We start from the raw sequence: 20,743 nt of genomic DNA on the forward strand, positions 1-20,743 counted from the left end.
TTCAGTGGGCCCTGCCACTAAGCAAACAGATCATATGAAACAAAGTAGTGCAAGAAGTTTATTGTGGGAGGGGGAAGCGGAAGAGTGAAAGAGTGATACCTCCTTCCATCTTTCTGATCACTGCCAGAATGTCCTGTGAAATATCGGCATATAGAATGCCAGGAAGCAGCCATTTGGATTGATATCTCAGGGTTATTGAAGCTAGGTCTGACAGTAAGGGTGGATGCAGCTGCCATGAGTGAGGCACAGAAGTAAGAACCAAGAGTCTGCAATTACTAGCATTCCAGGAATTCAGAAAAGATCAAATTAAGTAGGCACAGGTTGTCCTGTGCACTGTTATGCAAAGAACAGGGGCCAAAGGCTCTGAGCCCAAGAGAGCCATGGTTTCTCACATCAGGACTTTATGAGGCCAAGAGTCAAGAAACATACTCAAGAGTCCTCACCCAAGAGTCATCACCCAAGACTTTTTTGAGAAAGAGATTTATTTGGGAAGGACTAATCTGAGAGGGTGGCTGCTTGTGTCAGAGAGGGATTAACAGCAGTTCTTAACTGAAGGGGTGGAGAGGCTTATATAGGGCTTCTTAGTGGCAGAGTATTCCCAGAGAGGAGGGGGATTGATTAGCTTTTTTCCTGCTCAGAGATTGGTAAGTTTAGCTGGTCAGGAGCAGAAGTGTCTCTACCTTTATGGACAAATTGTGTTTCTTTCATTGGTCCTTTTTAGCTTTTTTACTCTAATCTTAGGACCAGGGCATATTGCTTTCACTGACTCTGATTCTAGAGACAAAATGTGTTTCTTTGACACTAATTTCAGAGCCAGAACACATGTCTTTAGTCCTGGGTTCAGGGATAAAGATGCTTCTCTCCCTGGCCCAGGTCTCAAATACAGGGAGTGTTTCTTTTTCTGACTCTGAGTTTAGAGTCAGGGAGCTCAGTGATTGGTTGGTTTCCTGCGCTAGTTGTCCCTTTTACCCTACAAGAACACACTTTCAAGAAGTAGGAATGGACATGGGCCAAAGGGACCATTGTGTTGATTTTCATGCTCAGGTAAGCCTTATATAATTTCTTAAAGTTTGGAGAATAAGCAGCTTTTCTGAAAGGGGGAGTGCTTTTCTATAAGTGTGATTGACAGGATCATTTGGCCTAATCCAAAGAAGGGAACCATAGTATGTTTCTGTTGTCTACCAGACAGACTCTTACTAGACAGTGATGGAAGCTCAGTAAATACTGATAGAGGAACTTCCCCCTTATTCATTCTCCCTTTCTCTCTCTCTCTCTCTCTCTCTCTCTCTCTCTCTCTCTCTCTCTCTCTCTCTCTCTATCCCTTTTTCTTTAGTATACAGGTCAAAAATCTAAGCATGTTCTTTTTAACACTCTGGGTTTTCTTACTGATTCTCTGAATCTCATCAACCCAACCAAGGTGAAGAGACAGCAAGAAAGTAGAGAACTGGGGACCAGTCCCATTAAGTCTTTGAGCCCAGCCTTCTAGACAAATCCCCCAACCCCAAACACAGATGTGCTACAGATCAAAGCCCCTCTGCTTACAGGCACTTCATGGATCAAGGTCTCTTTGCCTGGTGACCATTAAATAATCATACTAGTTCATGCTTGTGCTAGGAAGAGATTCATCACCAGGAGAAGATAAGTCACTGACCCCCACTCATCCTTTTTCCTTACTCTATAACAATTTTAAATCACCCAACCTTCAGATTCTTCAATGATGCCCCCTCTTGGAACCCCTTTCCACTTAGGGGGTTTCTCCTCAAGTGATTCCAGCGAAGTCTATTTTAGTGAACCATTGATTTTATTGGAGTTACTTACAAGAGTATGGATGCTGGTTTTCTTACTGGAATATGTTTGACTGAGACAAAAGGAAATGTATCCCTGAGCAGCTCCATGAACAGACTCAGTTTTGATAACTTCAGTTCTTATCTAGTTCCTCAAACTTTACTCATAGGAGGACAGTACACAGACCAGCATGTGGAAGTCATCCTGAGAACACCTCCCTTTCAAATCAAGGAAGTTCTTTCTCATTTTCCCCTAATAAATCCACATTCATGTGCCCCACTCCTTGTTCCTGTTTTCTGTTCCTGGGCATAAGTCACTGAATTCAAAGTCTGAAGCTATTGGCTATGAGTCACTTGGGTGAAAAATTTCCATCACACTGTAACTTTCCTCCAGAAGTGAAAGGACCAAATTCTTGACTTTATCACATTCAAAGAAGCCACATCGTTGTCATAAATAAATGAAGACTTTTTGGGAGATAATGATTGGTGAGATGTGGTATGCACTATGGATATAGACCTGTTGCCTCTGTCTTCCTCCCTCTGGCTTCTCCCTCAGTTTGCTCACCATCTTTTCCACTTGCAAAATCAGTGTGTAATAGACCACATAGGAGGTAAGACTTGAAGCAGACTTCCAAGGGAAGTGCCCTACACCCTGTCAAAGAAAAGGTGTGGCGAGGCCAACAAAGCACCCTCCCAGGAAATGAGTGGGTATTTTCTTTCTTTTTATAGGTTTTTTATTGCTTGAAAAATAATACCAAGTAAAATTCCCACTTCCTCCCCTGATCCCACTTCTCTCCTGCTCCCCCATATACCCTACCCCCTCCAGTCCTAAGAGAGGGCAAGGCACCCTGCCCTGTGGGAGTCCAAGGCCCTCCCCACTACATCCAGGCTGAGCAAGGCATGTATCCAAAGAGAATAGGATCACAAAAAGCTAGTACATGCAGTAGAGACAAATCCCAGTGCCATTGTTATTGGCCCCTCAGTCTGCCTCAATTGTCAGCCACATTCAGAGGGACCAGTTTGATCCGATGTTCATTCATTCCCAGTCCAGCTGGCCTTGGTGAGCTCCCATTAGCTCAGGCACACTGTCTCAGTGGGTGGATTCCTCGAGGTCCTGACTTCCTTGCTCATATTCTCCCATTCTGCTCTTCAACTGGACCTTGGGAGCTCTGTCCAGTGATCCGATGTGGGTCTTTGTCTCTGTCTCCATCCATCACCAGATGAAGGTTCTATGGTGATATTCAAGATAGTCATCAGTCTGACTATGGGACAAGGCTAGTTCATGCACCCTCTTTCCGCTGCCCAGGGTCCTAGATGGGGTCATCCCCGTGGACTCCTGGGAACCCCTCCAGGGCCAAGCCTCTTGCCAACCCCAAAATGGCTCCCACAATTTCCAGGTGAATCTATATATGTTTCTCTTTGAGTTCACCTTGTTACTTAGCTTCTCTAGGATCATGAACTATAGGCTCAATGTCCTTTGTTTATGGCTAGAATCCACTAATGAGTGAGTATATACCATATTCATATTTTTGGGTCTGGGTTATCTCACTCAGGATAGTGTTTTCTACTTCCAATTATTTGCATGCAAAATTCAAGATGTCATTGTCTTTTACCACTGAGTAGTACTCTAATGTGTAGATGTGCCACACTTTCTTTATCCATTCTTCCATTGAGGGCCATCTAGGTTGTTTCCAGGTTCTGGCTATTACAAATAATGCTGCTATGAACATAGTTGAACAAATACTTTTGTAGTATGATTGGGCATTTTTGGGGTATTTTCCCAAGAGTGGTATTGCTGGATCCTGAGGTAGGTTACCTCCCAATTTTCTGAGAAACCGCCACACTGATTTCCAAAGTGGTTGCACAAGTTTGCATTCCCACCAGCAACAGATGAGTGTTTCCCTTACTCCACATCCTCTCCGGCATAAGTTATCATTGGTGTTTTTGATTTTAGCCATTCTGACAGGCGTACGATGGTATCTCAAAGTTGTCATGATTTGCATTTCCCTGATAGCTAAGGAAGTTGAACATGTCCTTAAGTATCTTTTGGCCATTTGAAAAAAAATGGGGTACTGAACTAAACAGAGTGGGTATTTTCTGTGATCATCTATATAAAATCCAGAGACACAATATTTTGAAAAAAAAAAAAGGTGAATAGACTCCAGCTAAATGCAGCATTAAAGCCACAACTTCTACTCTTCTCGGCTGATGAAATCTGTCCTAGTGGGTCCCATTGTCACTGACTTCCTCTGTAGCATGGGATCACATCAAACAAACTCACCCCCAAAATAGGGGCAGAACATAATTGTGGCAATGTGTGACAGTCAAAACCAAACTACAGGGTGTCTTAATATCAAAACCGTCAAACATGGGAGAGGCTCAGTTATTAGAACTGACTTAAAGTCATAGAAGAAATGACGGTTCCTCAAACCCAAACAGTGTGAGTTTTGGCCAGCTGGAACCATGACAAGACAAAAAGACAAGAGCAATTTGGCAGCCTGAGAAGGGAAGGTAAACCTTCAGTCCACAGCCTGATTGAAGTTCCTCACCAGCTGAGGAAGTAGAATTCCAGTACAATTAACATTTGTTGTAAAGGTTACTGACACAGAGTTAATATTCTGTTTCTGTGTAGGTGGTTTATGTTAAAGCAATAAGGATCCACAATTAAGGCTTGAGTGTTTATTGCCTTAGACACGACCCTATTCCCCAGATACTGTCTGACAATCTATAATAAAACTGTTGAATTTTGTTGGTCAAGAAGGACCCAGAGGCCCCTAAAACAAGCAGGCCATGGCCAATGCTCTTGGTTGTCTATCAGAATTATATGGCAATATACTATTGCTGAAGACACCTTACACTTTGGCTGCAGGCCACTCAAAATTCAATCTGGAACTGACTAATAAACTTCTTTCCAGATTTCTGCATCTCAGTGCTAGAATCTTTGTGGGAGGCTGGGGGAGGAGTGGCGTCACCAATGGTTACATTAGGATGTGAACCTTTTCTATGACAGATGATGGAAGATATTCACTCAAGTCATTCCCAGCCGGTGGCTTCAGTGAGAACTCAATTTAGTAGAGGAAAATGAAAAATAACTCCTGAAATCAGGGAAAGGGCCTCCTCGAGGGTGGAATTCCACCATGCTGCCCTGCCCAGTGGCCTTTTAAAAGTACTATTTAGTGAACTGGAGAAGGGCTGAGGTTTTCTTTATTGAGAATGTTTGTTGGATTTTTCAGTAATGCTGCTGCCTTTTGTCACACACATTCCCTTAAGGTGGCTTCCTTGCAAACTCTTGTAAATAGCTCTAATAAACTCACTGGTTCAACTAAACTGGTCTTGATGATATCATTTTCTTGGTCTATTGCCAGTGTCCTATCTTAATGAGTAAATTTTTGTTCATGTCTGCCAGGAAAAATCACAGAATACTGATACGTGTGATAAATTTTATAGACAAGTGCAATCTTATCTGTCATTACCTCCAGGGCCTCACCATAACTAGTCTCCCTGAAGAGAGGCCAATGCTGTCATAAAGATTTCTACCTGTAAAATAGTGAGCTGCTATTCTCATATCTATTAAAAACAGCCCAGGACACAGGCCAGATAGCCTACATGCTAGATAGGGTTCCAATTCATTTCAGACAGATATTTCTTTCTTTGCCAGAAGTTTTCCTCTGTATTTATGTCTATACTGCATATTTTTGTGCAGGTATATGTCTGTGTCATGTATGTGTGTGTGTGTGTGTTTGAATTCATGTGAGGATACATATGTACTTGTGTGTTCATGTGTATGGAGACTTGAGGCTGACATAGCATTTCTTCCTTGACTACTCATTGTTGGAAATAAGATAATAACCAACTCAAGAGACTAGTAAAAATGAAGCAGACTTTAAAATATTTTTAATTGAAATTCAGTAACATCGGGGCTGGGTGTGATGGTCCACATCTTCAATTACAGCTGTTAAGAGACAGAGGCAGATGAATTCAGGATCAGCCTGAACTACATAATGAATCCCAGGCTAGCCCAAGTTCCTTGTTGGAATTCACTCACGTGTGTATGTGTGTGTGAAAAAAAAAACAAAGAATAGGAGGCAATCAATTTGAGAAAAGTGGAAGGATGGGAATGAGGGTGTTGAAAACACACACACACACACATACACACACACACACACACACACACACAGAGAGAGAGAGAGAGAGAGAGAGAGAGAGAGAGAGAGTCATTCTAAATACACCATTCTGTAGATAGGATGCCAAAAGAGAGAAAAGGCAAAAATGTCTCCTGGGCTGATTTGGCACAACGCAGTGCTTTCAATACTCCTACTCCCCATTGTGAGAGATTTCTGTTCTATAGGCAGGATCTAATGGATCATTTGGAACTTGAGAATGCCCCATTTTCTTTTCTCTTCTCTTTCTTTCTTTCTTTCTTTCTTTCTTTCTTTCTTTCTTTCTTTCTTCCTTCGTTTCTTCCTTTCTTTCTTTTTTTGTTGAGATGAAATCATTTACCAAGAGAAAATAACTTCCATCCTACACACAGTGTTCAATCTTCTTTAATACAAAAGATCACCAAATGATTTTAAGAACCATACACTGAGGCAATGACCAGCGAAGAGTAAGAAAAGCCAAGCAGAGATTCTCTCAAAATTAGTTTAGCAATACTAAACAAGAGATTACATCAAATGCAAGAACGCATTAAATTTATATTCCTCCCAAAGCAACTTGCCTTTTTTTCTGATTGTGGGCTCAGTCACTAACAGACTACCTCTGCTTTCCAATTCTCACGAGTTCTGAAACAAGTAGGCAAAGCTAGGGGAGAGGGACAAAGGGAGAGAGGGACCTAGGGATAGAGGTCCTAGGAGGGGAGTGCCTAGGAGAGAGGAAGCCTAGGGTGGAGAGGGCCTAAGGGAGAGATATGGTCTAGAGGAGAGAGGACCTAGGGGAGAGGGAACCTAGGGGAGAGATAGTCTAGAGGAGAGGGAGCCTAGGGGAGGAATAGCGGAATGGGCCCTTATGGGATGGGGTGCCTATGGGAAAGAGGGCCTGGAGAGAGTGGGCCTTGGTGAGAGAGGCTCTAGGGGAAGGAGTGGTCTGATTCCAATTTCTGAGATAGCTTTTTATTTTAATCACAGAGTATCCTGTTCTGAAGTCACCTGAGAGATGCCACCAGTGACTTCAGAAACAGAGGGAAGGAGGAGACAGCCTAGCAAGGAGCCATGTTCCAGAAGATGAGAACCCACCTTTGCAGCCACCTTGCCTTGTCTGAAATAAGGGGGGTGGTGCACGTTCTTTCAGAGGTATGTTATTTCAAACCCAGGCAGATAGATACCAAGTTATATCCCTAGTCTTAAGAGATGGCCAGCTCTACAATGGTGGTTGTGATAATCTCATCTGTGTTGGGAGGTCATTGATCTTCCTGGATCTGTGAATCAGAGAAAGCATCCCTGAGAGGCTCACTTAAATGTCAATGTGGTTTTCCCTCCTCATAGGCATTCTCTATATCTTCCTGGAAGCTTTCTTTTATGATGACCACTCCTATAGCCTAGGAATCGGGAATTCACTGGGCAAAGGCCAATGCATTTCAGCTATGTTACAGTAAGTTGTTAAGGTGAGCAGGGTGTGGGGAGAACACAGGACTCAGTGACAAAAATCGCAGTTGTCATTAAAGAAGAGAGAAGAAAACTTTCAACTCAGGGTGGAGCATCATTATGTCTTAGGAATTTCCCCATTTTCAGAATTTTCTGTCACGCAGCTGTCTAGAATCATGGCTCTCATTCTTCTGAACGCTGCAACCCCTTAATATAGTTCCTCATGATGGGGTGACCCCCAACCATAAAATTATTTTCATTGCTACTTCATAACTGTCATTTTGATACTGTTATGTATTGTAATGTAAATATATTAAATACAGGATATCTGATATGTGACCCTTGTGAAATGGTCATTTGACCCAGAAAGCAGTTGTAATACACATTTGAGAACCCTTGGTCTAGATAACTCTGGGCTGTTAGTGGCACAGGCACCTTTAGGGGCAAAGCATTGTATTATAGACCTTTAGTGTTTCTTTAACCTTGAGGAAGGGTCTAATTTAGTCATCCACATCTGCAGCAGGCTTCTTCTCTCTGGATCCTCACAGTGCTATAAAGGCAACAGCAGGTACCTTATTGAGGTTCTGTGGTTCTCTGCTATCCTCACTTCCCCAGAAAGGATCAGGAGGTTCTCTGGGTTGGATCCTAGGAAATCAACAAGCGTCCTGCCCTGATTCTGTAATTGTCACTTCCCTAAGGAGCAATAAGAGGCTCAACTGGACTGCAGTGAGCACGAATACCAGGTGCTGAGTGTTGAGGATGCTGGAAGCCGCTGTTTCCCTCCATCACCTCATCTTTAACAACATACTCAGTCCACTGAGTGAGTCTCTGGTTCTGGAAACAATATGCTATCTCATGATTTGTGCTCTCCAAATGGCAGCATACATGAGAATCATATATATTCTAGGTCTTATGGGAGTGCTTCTGAAAATGAATACAGTTCAAAGATCTCTTCAAGATAAATATTTGAAGATTCTGCATTGAAAATTCTTTGTGTGCCTGTTGACTCACTGCCTAGACTGGGTGGTTTCAGTTTCATAGCTCTCTGATCCACTGCAAAGGTTGCCGGGATTTCCAATATCCTATTACTTGGGGAAATACAGAAAGTCTCCTATCATTGCAGAAGGAAATAACAGAGAAAAGAAGGAACCTTTCCACCCACAGTGGGATCAACAGCAGGTAAGAAACTGAGTTACTTCTCTTTTCAATGTTCTCTTTAGCTCTGAAGAGCTCTAGAGTCATAAGCTGGGCAGCGGTGAGAGGGCATTTATGAGAGTTAATTATTTTCTTAAAAACTACTGAACTAGGAAAGGCTGCTCCTGGGCATGGGCTGGAGCAAGGCATCAGATAAATCCTGTGTGGCATTATCGAGGCAGCCAGTCTCTAAATGCCACTACTGGGCTTGCTTTGAGTTGAGACCAGCAGACGTGTGGCTGAAACAGGGCAGGGTATATATCAGGATTGTCTCTCTCTGTGTTCACCTTGTCTCTGCAGACAGGAACATGGTTAAATGACTATGGTCAGTGATGGACCTTACTTAGTCCCACTCCTACAGAAAGGGCTGCCTGCAGCTGATTTATATGGGGAAACAGAATGATATACAGAGTAAGAGCCATTGCCATAGTGAAGGACAAAGAGAGGAAACACTGTGTTGATGTAAAAACAGAGTTCCAACTTAAAGAGAATAGCATTTTTTCTGGAGTCAAATGTGAGTTATGATGACCCAGGAACATAGATTCATGTCATCCCAGACACCACGTTATACCTTGGTGAGTCTCCTCCAATTTTTATAGCTGTGGAGCAAAGAAAACTTTGGCGCTTGCCTCTTTAAAATGTACTGGAACATCAGGTTATAATAAAGTTAGAGAGCCTCAGATGTTATCAAATCTAACCCTTTGGGGAGGTGAGGATTAGGGGTCTTTTTGTACATTGCAGAAAGAATTTGACTTGATAATCACAGGAGGTTAAGCCAAGCACAGATATTCGCAAGAAATGGCCATGGAGACCGATAAAGATAAACTAGGAAAATCTGGGTCCAGACTTAAATCATTCCATGTAAGTCAGTCAACCTTGTGGGTTCATTAACACAAATGGAGTTATTTTCTGGGAACTTCCGGTCACAGCTGGAACCTGAGTGAAAGACAATCAGGGCTGTGACATGCTTTCTATCACACAGCTGACCTGACTTCCCAGCAGATCTCCTCTTTCAGTAGTGCAGAGTCCCCCACTCCTACGACCCACTCAGTCCTTACCCCTCGCCTGCTCCTGTGGGAATCAGACCAAAGGGCTTCCTTTAAGAGTTCCTAAAGATGGTGTCTCTGTTTGCTTTATCTGCCACCTGCTCATCTCTCAGTCAAACATTCTGACATTTCCGAAAACCCTTCTCTAAATTTCTGGCTACCAGCCTCCCTTCCTTATTTAACAATTGTCACCATTGTTGTTGGCTCCCATCTTACATTTTCCCCATTCCTTCTCTTCCCATTTATTTCTCTCTTCTCTAATAAGCAGGAAATTGAAACAAAAACATCTAAAGTTGTATAGCAGGAGGGAATGGATTTCCTATGACCCTGGCCTCTCTGCCACTCTTGACTTGCTCCCTGCTCTCTTACTAACTATATCACAGGTGCTTTCAGCAATATCCAGTGTTTAAAATTTCTTTATTGCAGTATTTTCAATATTTACTTTCTCATCCTCTCTGGTTTAAGTTTATTTAGTGTATAGTTAATGAAGCTTATGTTTTTTTTTATTTTAAATTTTCTATCATTTTGCATACCAACCACAGTTTTTCCTAACTTCCCTCCTTCCATTCTCACCCTCCCCACCTCCACTCCTCAGAGAGGGTAAGCCATAGGGAGTCAACAAACCCTGGCATATTAAGCTGAGGTAGGAGCAAGCCCCTCCCCATTGCATCATGGCTGATCAAGGTATTCCACAATAGGGAATGGGCTCCAAAAGGCCAGTTCATGCACCAGGGATAAATCTTAGTCCCACTGCCAGGGGCCCAACAAACAGAACAAGACATACAACTGTCATCCACATTCAGGGAGCCTAGTTCCGTCCAGCTGTCAGTCTAGAGTCCATGAGCTTCCACTAGGTTGGGGGCTGGCTCTGTGGGTTTCCCCGTCATGGTCTTGACCCTGCTCCCTTGTTCATATTATCCCTCCTCCCTCTCTGTGACTGGGCTCCAGAAACTCAACCCAGGGCTTGGCTGTGAATCTCTGCATCTGCTTCCATCAGTTACTGGTTGAAGGTTCTTTGATTCTCTCTGGTTTAAGTACATTTAGCATACAGCTTTATGTTTCAGGGTACAACTTTTTTTTTATTTTAAAATATATATCCTGACCACAGTTTCCCCTATATCCACTTCTCCCAGCTTTTCTCCCCCATATTCCTTCCCTCCCAGATCCACTCCTTTTCTTTTTCCCTTCAGAAAGGAGCAGCCCTACTCTTGGAACCCTTTTCCTCCTACTGGGTTTCCTCACCAAGCTCTGATCTGAGGGTTGTGCCTAGTCTTATTGTAACTTGCTATGCCATGTTCAGCTAATAGGGAGGCCAATGGAATATTTGAGTATGGGAGCTGTAGAATGTTAAATCATTTCTTTGACATTTTACATAAAATTCTTAAGAGTTTTATAACTTTTTAAACGAATACAGATTTTCACTCACTAGCTCACTGATACACACAAAACTGAAGAATTTTAGTTCTTTGCCTTCGGGCTGCTACAGACTAATTTGGATCCATCCTACTTGAAGACAGGAGACAACCCTGAAAATGGCCTCAGAGACCTGCATGCCAGACCCGATGTGCTTGATAGAGAATGTGAAAGGGCAACTGAGACCTAATCAGAAAGCCCTGGAGATCCTGTCGGCCATCACACAGCCAGTGGTGGTGGTGGCCATTGTGGGTCTCTACCGCACAGGAAAATCCTACCTGATGAATAAGCTGGCTGGGAAGAATACAGGTGAGTGCCTCCAACACAGCTGTGCTAGGTCACTTCTGTCTACTTACATCATCAGTGTCTAACATACAAGTGTTAAGAATTTAATATTTCAGCCACAGTTGAGTTGTTTGTTTAGTTGTTATTTGTCTTTGAGACAGGGTCTTGCTATGCAACTCAAGCTATCATTCAACTCATGATTCTCTTGCCTTAGGCTCCAGAGTGCTGGCACTATTGCCCATGCACCATCACAAATAGTTCCTATTTTTCCTTTTAAAAATCATTCCTTTTCCTAGATGAAACCAACAGTAAAAAATGACTAATTTATGTATTTAGTCACTTTAACATGTTATTATGTTTCTTTCTATAACAAGAAGTTGCCACTGGTGTCTAAATTTTAAAAAGTTGCAATTCATATTGTCTACTTTAGATTTTTTTGTATTGTTATAAAATAACTAACATAAAATTTACAACTATTGTTAAACATACAGTTTTGTGGCAGTAGGTATATTTATATTTTTGTGTATCCATCACCCCCATCTGGAATGGCACAATGGTCTGTATTCTGTCAATTATATTTTAAATAAACTCTGATTGGCAAGTAGCCAGGCAGGAAGTATAGGCTGGACAATGAGACAGGAAGCAGAGGAGGATCAATGAGAACAGGAGAATTGTAGGAAGAAGGAAGCAGCTTCTATAGTTCTGGCCCAGCCACAGAAGAAGCAAGATGTGACCGCCTCACCAAAAAAGGTACAGAACCATGTGGCTAGTCTAGACAAGAATAATGGGCTAATATAAGTTTTAAGAGTTAATAAGAAGCCTGAGCTAATGGGCCAATCATTTTATAACTACCGTGGACCTCTGTGTGATTTTTTTGTGACTTAATGATTGTAAAAACCAGGTAGGACAGAAAACTCAGACAACACCCATTTGGCTCTACTACTATTTCATTTTTCCCTATAGAAATGAAATCCATCTGGAACCAATCTCCTCACATTATCTAACATTCTTTTTCTAAATTTGACAGCAGTGGGAAAGTCACAAAAGTGGACTCATTAGAATTGTCTTTGTAACTTATTTTATTTAACATGATAGTATCAAGACTTACCATTACTAGGGCATGTAGCAATTTTCCTCCTTTTTTAGAGTTCAATAATTGTATGTGTATAACAATTTTGTTATCTATTCATCTGCACATAGAAACATTGGCTGCTATGATAAATGCTAATATGAATGGTATAAAACTCTGTCTCAGTTTATGCAATTATTTTAGGTTGTATTCTTCTTGTTGTTCTGATGAAACACTTGAGCGAAACAACTTTAAGAAGAAGGATCTACTCTGACTCACAGTTAAGGAATATCAGTTCATTATGGCAGGGAAGACTTTACACAGTAGCTTCACCCATTGCAGTGGAAGCTTATGGATTGTTCACACCTACACAACAAGATTTACAAGACCCAAGTTAGAGTCACTGTTAACCACCAAGGGTCTTTTACTAGTCTTCCTCTGCCAGTCAATCTTCACCTTCCAAATGTCGACATCTCCAAAAATTAGCACTACCCACTAGGGACCAAGTACTAAAGCATATGAGTCTCAGAGTGATGGTTCACACACAAGCCAGAACATTCTGCCTTTGGTCCCTATTGGCTCTTGGCCATCTCAGAATGCAAAATTCATTGGATTCCATTTACAAAATCCTCATAGTCATGACGTTCTAATGGCATATAAAATTCCACTGTCTCTTCTGAGATTCAAGGAAAATTTTTCTCTGTGATTTCATGGAAAATTTAAATGCCATTTATACATTTCCAGTATATGATAGTATAGAATAAAAATTCCCATTCCAAAGATAAACAGGATAGTTGGAAAGACCATACCAAAACAAGAATAAAGTCCTGACAAAGACCAAACCAAGCTTCATACCCAGCAGTCAGAGCAGGTAGAGGCTTCAGGTAGGTTCCAATAGGGTGTTTAGTTCTCCTCCTAACCATATCCTCCGTCTCAGACTGGCTATACTCAGTCCTCCTAGCTTTTCTCAGTGGATCTCACACAGTCTTGGCATCTCCTGCATCTTGGGGTATCCATAGCAACTGACACTTCACCTTCACAGCTTTATTCAGTGGACTCAGGAATTCAGATTTTTTTTCTGCAACCTTGGTGCAAGTCTAGATGGATGTGTGCCACTTGCACACTGAATGACTGGAAGCTAGTTGTTTTTCTGCTGAAACTTTAGTGTCAGTTAGCTGTCCTGGCCTTTAATATACTAATTTATATCAAGTTCTTGGAATACTTCTACTAACTATATTACTTTCTTCTTTCTTCTCTGCTTTCCAGGCTTCTCTCTGGGCTCCACAGTGCAGTCTCACACCAAAGGAATCTGGATGTGGTGTGTGCCTCATCCCCAGAAGGCAGACCACACTCTAGTTCTGCTTGACACTGAGGGCCTGGGAGATATTGAGAAAGTAAGAATTGAGGGCTCAGTTTACAATTTATACCCTCATTTCCTATGTTAGATAGCTTTTAATGACATTTCATTTATCTAACATGTGTCTAAGTTTAGCTATCAGAGTAGAGGGAAAATGTTTACAAGAATCATATAAAAACAATGTAGTTAATACACAGTGTTCATGGGACTAACAATAAGTACACAGCATTAACGAGAATCATTACAAACAAAAATGCAAAAAAACTTGTCATTTTCTTTGGACATTTGTGCTTGAATTTGGATGCCTTGTATAGATAATAAGCATTATATAGGTTTTTCTAATTCTTTTAGAAACACTCAAAGTGATCATACTCTTGTTACACTTGGTCTGGAAAGTGGCAGAACCAAAACATAATCCCCACGCACATGTGTTCTGACTTGCAGGGTGACAGTGACAATGACTGCTGGATCTTTGCCCTGGCTGTACTTCTAAGCAGCACCTTCGTGTACAACAGCATGGGAGCCATCAATCAGCAGGCCCTGGACCAGCTGCAGTATCCTTGTTGTAGCACAGAGCAGAAATACACACACACATGCAGACACATGAGGGGGTGGGGAGAGTAAATGACTGGATCTCTTCTGTTCACAGGACAGTGGCCTATGTGTTTATACAGTTAAATTATATATATATATGCATGCACGCACACATGCAAGCACACACATACACTTATCCAAGTGCAGAAAAGCATGATAGTGACAATGCCATGTAATCAGAAACTGTTTGTTTGTTTCCTGACTGCTTAGACCCAAATAATCACACAGTAACTCTACTAATTACAACACTGTTTGGCCAGTGACTCAGGCATATTTATAACTAGCCCTTACATCTTGAATTAACCCATTTCTATTAACCTGTGTATCACCACGAGGTTGTGGCCAACCAGTAAGGTATGGCATCTTTCTCCTTCAGCGGCTACATGGCATCTCACTGACTTTGCCAACTTTGTCTCTATATCTCTTTTCAAATTTCCCTCCTGGCTTTACTCTATTAAGTGATTGGCTGAAAGAGCTTCTTTAATAACCAATGATAATAAAACATATTCATAGCATACAGAGGGGAATCCGACATCAAAGTCATACACCCATTAATCAGTTGAAAGTTGGGTCAGAGAAAGGCAAGGCAAAGTGTGGGGATGGAGACTGATGTGAGGATTTGGACCCTGTTTGTCCACCCCTCCTCCTTAGCTTCTTAGATATGTGACAGAGCTGACCGACCGGATCAGAATGACATCTTCACCTCATAGCAATGGGACTGAGGACTCATCTGAGTTTGTGAGCTTCTTCCCTGACTTTGTGTGGACTCTCAGGGACGTGACTGTAAGGCTTGAAGCAGGTGGACAAAGCCTCACAGCTGATGAGTACCTGGAGAATTCCCTGAAGCTCAAACAAGGTACCTACCTGAATCGTTACTGGAAAGCAGGGAGAAGAGTACCAGAAACTGCTTTTTGTTGCAGATGTTAATATTTACCATTTCACTTTTCTACTTTACTTCTAAGAAGTGGCTTATGTATCTCTCTCAACATGTCAATTTTAATGATAGTGTTCCCTGGCAATGGAGGCACATTGACTTTGTTATTTGATCAGATTATTTTAATAATTCTTTCAAGTTGTATAGAGATTCACACTGCCAAAAACATGGGACAGAAGGAACATTTATTAGAAGAATCCCCAAGGAAACACATTAATACCCTACTAGCTGTGTGGCTACATATTCTTTAATTTCTGCAGGTGCCAGCAAAGAAGATAAAAATTACAACCTGCCCCGACTCTGTATTCGAAAGTTCTTCCCCAGGAAGAAATGCTTTGTGTTCTATCCACCCACTGAGTGGAAGAAGCTCTCTGAGCTTGAGAACCTGTGTGACGATGAGTTGGATTCTGACTTTGTCCAACAGGCAGCAGAGTTCTGTTCCTTCATCTTCAGCTCTTCCAAGGCTAAAGCTCTCCCAGGAGGTGTCAAGGTCAATGGAACTCGTGAGTCTCCTGTCCAGTCCTGCTTGATAGCTTGAGAGAGTACACTCTTTGGTGGTAAATTAACACCCACACATTTCATTTTGACAGGTTTTCCAAATTTTAGATATCCTAAAGCTAATTCATAAATTTTCAGGTTAGAAAATGACCTGTCTTTGAAAAATATCTGTAGGTTAAAGCAAAGAGACTCGATACATATCATTTCTCTGCTAACATGAACTTGCACTGGCATCCAAAGACATATATGTCTACATTTAGTTTAAATGTAAGTTGATTTTAAAGAGTACAGATTCAATGTACATGTCCACCTCTTGAGAGCAAAATAGCTTTATAGGGCTGGTAATAATGGGAGCCACAGATACAAAACATTTTGTTTACCTTGATGTTCTGTTGTACAATACTGAGCTTGGCTAAATTGGAAGTGTTCATTTGCTATCAGGCTTCTGTTTATTATTCATGCTATTGAAGAGTGTAGTGATTATGCATGGACATGCTCAGAAAATATGGAGACTACTTCACTCTAAAACAAACATCATCTGTTTTCTAAATGCAGGACTAGAGAAACTGGTGCTCTCCTACATCGATGCCATCAGCAGTGGGGATCTCCCCTGCATGGAGAATGCTGTCCTGGCCTTGGCAAAGATAGAGAACTTGGCAGCAATGCAAAAGGCCATTGCCCACTATGACCAGCAGATGAGCCAGGGGGTGCAGTTGCCCACAGAGACCCTCCAGGAGCTGCTGGACCTGCACAGGACCTGTGAGAGGGAGGCCATAGAAATCTTCCTCAGGACTTCCTTTAAAGATGAAGACCATGCATTTCAAAAGGAATTATTGGTAATTTTATGTCATGTTTAAATGGTTAGGGATTGTGAAATTCAGAAAACTATAAGGAAATATCAGGCATTTATTTTGAGAGGCACTTGTTACTAGATGGTGACTGTATTTTTTTATAATTATTAAAAAGAATGGACTCAATTATGACTTATGGACTCAAATTTTGAAGCTTTTGAATAAATTTTACATTTGGATTTGTATAAAAATTGTATTATTTACAACATTCATCCTAATTGTACACATATAAGAGATGTGTGGAGTCTCCGATTTGATAAGATATCTCCTGTCATCATACTGATTAAAGGTCAAAACTAAGCAAAAGTAAAGAAACTTGATCATGTTGCACATGTATCCCATTTATGGTGATGAGTGATCTGCTTTAAGATGGAACTATTTCAACCAAGTATTGTAAAAGTAGATGGAATTGTACTAAACACCCTTTAGATGGGCTGCAAGAGGAAGTCCAGGCTAAGAGCAAAAGATGAGACCCTGCCATAGGTAAAAAGTGTCTTCATGGGGAATTGCCTCAAGTTCTGTGGGTAAACTAAAGTTTTCCTGTTACTCCTGTTTTGCTTTTTATTTTTGGATTAAAGACTCAGCTAGAAAAGAGGTGGGAGGTCACCTGTAACAAGAACGTAAAACTATCATCGGACCTGTGCTCAGAGTTGCTTCGGAACATCTTCAGCCCTCTAGAAGAAGCAGTGACAAAGGGTGCTTATTCTCAGCCAGGTGGATATCTTCTCTTCATTGAGAAGAGAGAAGAGTTGAAGAAAAAGTACCTTAGGGAACCCAGAAAGGGTATACAGGTAATCAAGAGCTTTATCCATTAGCAGTGGGATGCCACTGACATGCCTGCATGGAACGCCAGTGTGACTAGATGCGATTGCACATGGATCTGAGGTTTTGTATGCATAGTACTTAGTTTCTAAACCAGTGAAACAAAACAAAAAGACCCGAGGGAGTCAATTAATGACATAAAACGAGTTCCAAGTGGTCACAAATCAGTGCATTCAAATAACATGTTTTATGAGGTAACTCACAGTTACTGCTAGACGTGTGATGGTATAGAGGACAGAGATACAATGGTAGTTGCTTAAGTAGAGATGATACTTTTATAAGTTTAGCCTTCAAGCTGGCTTTAAGGGAAGCAGGACCTATGAGCACAATGAGGGTCAACTATTCAACCTGTCAGGTGTTACCCCTGCCTTCAATTCCCTCCTGTCTTGGTCTATTTCAATTCCTCTAATTTGCTTTCCCCATAAGGCCTCATTCTTGAGCATCTTTTTTTTTATTTATTTATTTATTTATTTATTTATTTATTTATTTATTAAGGATTTCTGCCTCCTCCCCGCAACCGCCTCCCATTTCCCTCCCCCTCCCCCGATCAAGTCACCCTCCCTAATCTGCTCGAAGAGCAATCAGGGTTCCCTGACCTGTGGGAAGCCCAAGGACTGCCCACCTCTATCCAGGTCTCCTAAGGTGAGCATCCAAACTGCCTAGGCTCCCCCAAAGCCAGTACGTGCAGTAGGATCAAAAACCCTCTGCGATTGTTCTTGAGTTCTCAGTATTCCTCATTGTCCTCTATATGAGCCATAGTTCTAGTGTTTCCAGTAATGGACATGACTTTCCATTTGAAGGGTAGCAAATTTGTTTCGATATCCCTATAACTTATTACAAGACTCTTTCTAGAGGGTTTCACAATTTTCTTTGTGGCAGCATGTGATAAGGAGACATGAGCTCCAGAATTCCCTAATACAAGAAGCATAGTTCCTTGATGAAATGATGGCACAAACAGACAGAAACAAACACTTGTACCATTTCCTTCTGTTAACATGTGTTCTTGGGAACTCCAAGGCTGAAGAGATTCTGCAGGCATACTTGCAGTCCAGTGTGGTTATGGCTGAGACAATTCTACAGAGAGACCAGGCTCTCACAGTAAAGCAAAAGGAGATTGAAGGTGAGAATTGACCCAAGAACTTTATGTCCTATCTCATAAAAGTTTCTGCAATCTTCACTAAATCTGTTGCTATTAAAACCACAACAAGAACAGCAAGATTGTGTTGGCTTCTGAGTTACTTCAGAGGACAAACCCTTCTATGTAGTTCCCTTGTAAAAGTCACATAGCTTGCTCTTTAGAAGTGGAGAACAAGGAAAGAGATAATAATGAAGAGGTACTTACGCTTCTTTTCTTTTTCTCTAGCGGAACGGGTTAAAGCTGACTCTGCACAGGCCAGTGTAGACTTGCTGGAGGAAATGGAAAAGAAGCATGTACAGATGATGAAGGAGAGAGAAAGACGTCATCAGGAACGAGTGAGGCAGTTGACTGAGAAGATGTATGTTGAAAGAGCTCAGATAGTGAAGGAGCAAGAGAGGATTCTGGCCCTTAAACTGCAGGTATTGAGCTGAGTCATTTCAGCTTCATCATCCACTGTCCTCAGTCAAAAGCACAACAGAAGGTTAAATATCACAGTCTTCCTTAATCTTCCCCTTTAATTTGCATGAATTATTAATCCAAATGTAATTAATTTCATTAAGCACTGAAGAAACCCCTCCTACGTCCCACCATTGCCCCCACTTCTGCCCCAATTTACCCAGGAGTTCTCTTCTATGTCCCCTTCCCAGGGAAATCCATACATCCCTCTTTGATCCCTCTTTGTCATCTAGCCTCCCTGGGGCTGTGGATTTTGTTATGCTATATTTTGCTGCTAATACTCACTTAGGAGTGAGCACATATCATTTTTGTCTTTCTGGATCTGGGTTACCACATGCAAAATTATTTTTTTCTAGTTCTATCCATTTGCCTGCAAAATTCAAGAGGTCATTGGTTTTTTTTACAGCTGTGTGGTCTCCATTGTGTAATGTAGCACATTTTCCTTATTCATTCTTCAGTTGAGGTGCAATTGGGTTGTTTCCAGACTTTGGCTATTATGAATAATGCTTCTATGAACATAGTTGGGCAAGATCTTTGTGGTAGGAATGAGAATCCTTTGTATACATGCCTAATATTGGTTTAGCTAGTTTTTGAGGTAGAGTGGTTTCCATATTTTTCTGAGAAGCCGCCATACTGATTTACAAAGTGTCTTACCAGTTTACACTCCTACTAGCAATGCAGGAGTGTTCCCCTTACTCCATATCCTCTCCAACATAAGCTGTCTTCAGTTTAACTTAGCAATTCTGACAGATGTAAGATGGTATCTCAGAGTCATTTTGATTTGCATTTTCATGATAACTAAGAATGTTGAGCAATTCCTTAAATGTCTTTCAGTCATTTGAGATTTTTCTGTTTAGATCCAATGAGGGGTTGGTGAAAATCTTTTCCCACTATGTATGTAGACATATTAACTATGTCTATTGCCTCACAAAAGCTTTTCAATTTCATGAGGTATTATTTATTAATTGTCAATCTCAGTGTCTGTGCTACTGGTATTCTATTCAGGAAGTGGTCTCCTGTGCCAATTTCATTCAAGGCCACTTTCCACTTCCTCTTCTGTCAGGGTCAGTGTAACTGGATTTATGTTGAGGTTTTTGATCCACTTGGACTTGAGTTTTGTGCATGGGGATAGATATGGATCTATTTACATTCTTCTACATGCTGACCTCCAGTTATGTCAGCACCATTTGTTGAAGACGCTTTCTTTTTTCCATTGTATAAATTTTGTCAAAAATCAGGTGTTTGTAGGTGTGTAGATTAATGTCAGGGTCTTCAATTCTATTATTTGATCCACGTGTCTGTTTTTATGCCAATACCAAGTTGTTTTTATTACTATAGCTCTATAGTATAGTTCCTTTATTGTATAAAATTGTTTTCACTATTGTGGATTTTTTTGTTTTTCCATACGAAGTTGAGTATTGTTTTTTCAAGGTCTGTGAGAATTATGTTAGGATTCTGATGAAGATTACATTGAATCTGTAGGTTGATTTTGATAAGATTGTCATTTTTACTATGTTAATCCTACCTATTCAAGAACATGGGAGATCTTTCCATTTTCTGACATCTTCTTCAATGTCTTTCTATATCTATTGGGTTGACCTTTCTCATATTAATGTCCCCTCAGGTAAAAGTAAACCTCTTAATGAACCAATGCAATCCTGCTCATTGTAATACTGGATTGTCAGTATTTAGATCACCAAATTCAAGAATGAGTTTTGTCAAC

General features: G+C 41.2%; 1 protein-coding gene across 5 annotated transcripts in view; it reads left to right on the top strand.

The window, feature by feature from the left end:
* Positions 1–8,451: 8,451 nt before the first annotated feature.
* Positions 8,452–20,743, top strand: part of LOC142854845 (guanylate-binding protein 3-like) — a 28,540-nt gene continuing 16,248 nt past the window's right edge. For 2 of the 5 annotated variants that reach the window (XM_075981192.1, XM_075981195.1), the window contains exons 1-10: positions 8,452–8,542; positions 11,033–11,325; positions 13,637–13,764; positions 14,172–14,281; positions 14,981–15,177; positions 15,516–15,758; positions 16,309–16,589; positions 17,183–17,395; positions 18,444–18,546; positions 18,790–18,983. In XM_075981192.1, the coding sequence (XP_075837307.1) occupies positions 11,136–11,325; positions 13,637–13,764; positions 14,172–14,281; positions 14,981–15,177; positions 15,516–15,758; positions 16,309–16,589; positions 17,183–17,395; positions 18,444–18,546; positions 18,790–18,983 (1,659 nt within the window). In that variant the 5' untranslated portion in view covers positions 8,452–8,542; positions 11,033–11,135. Of the gene's footprint in view, positions 8,543–11,032; positions 11,326–12,029; positions 12,052–13,636; positions 13,765–14,171; positions 14,282–14,980; positions 15,178–15,515; positions 15,759–16,308; positions 16,590–17,182; positions 17,396–18,443; positions 18,547–18,789; positions 18,984–20,743 lie in introns of those variants that run through there. The other 3 variants (XM_075981193.1, XM_075981194.1, XM_075981196.1) reach the window with 3 other exon arrangements.

The sequence above is a fragment of the Microtus pennsylvanicus genome, chromosome 7 (assembly GCF_037038515.1).
Source record: "Microtus pennsylvanicus isolate mMicPen1 chromosome 7, mMicPen1.hap1, whole genome shotgun sequence".
In the NCBI taxonomy this organism is placed as follows: Eukaryota; Metazoa; Chordata; class Mammalia; order Rodentia; family Cricetidae; genus Microtus; species Microtus pennsylvanicus.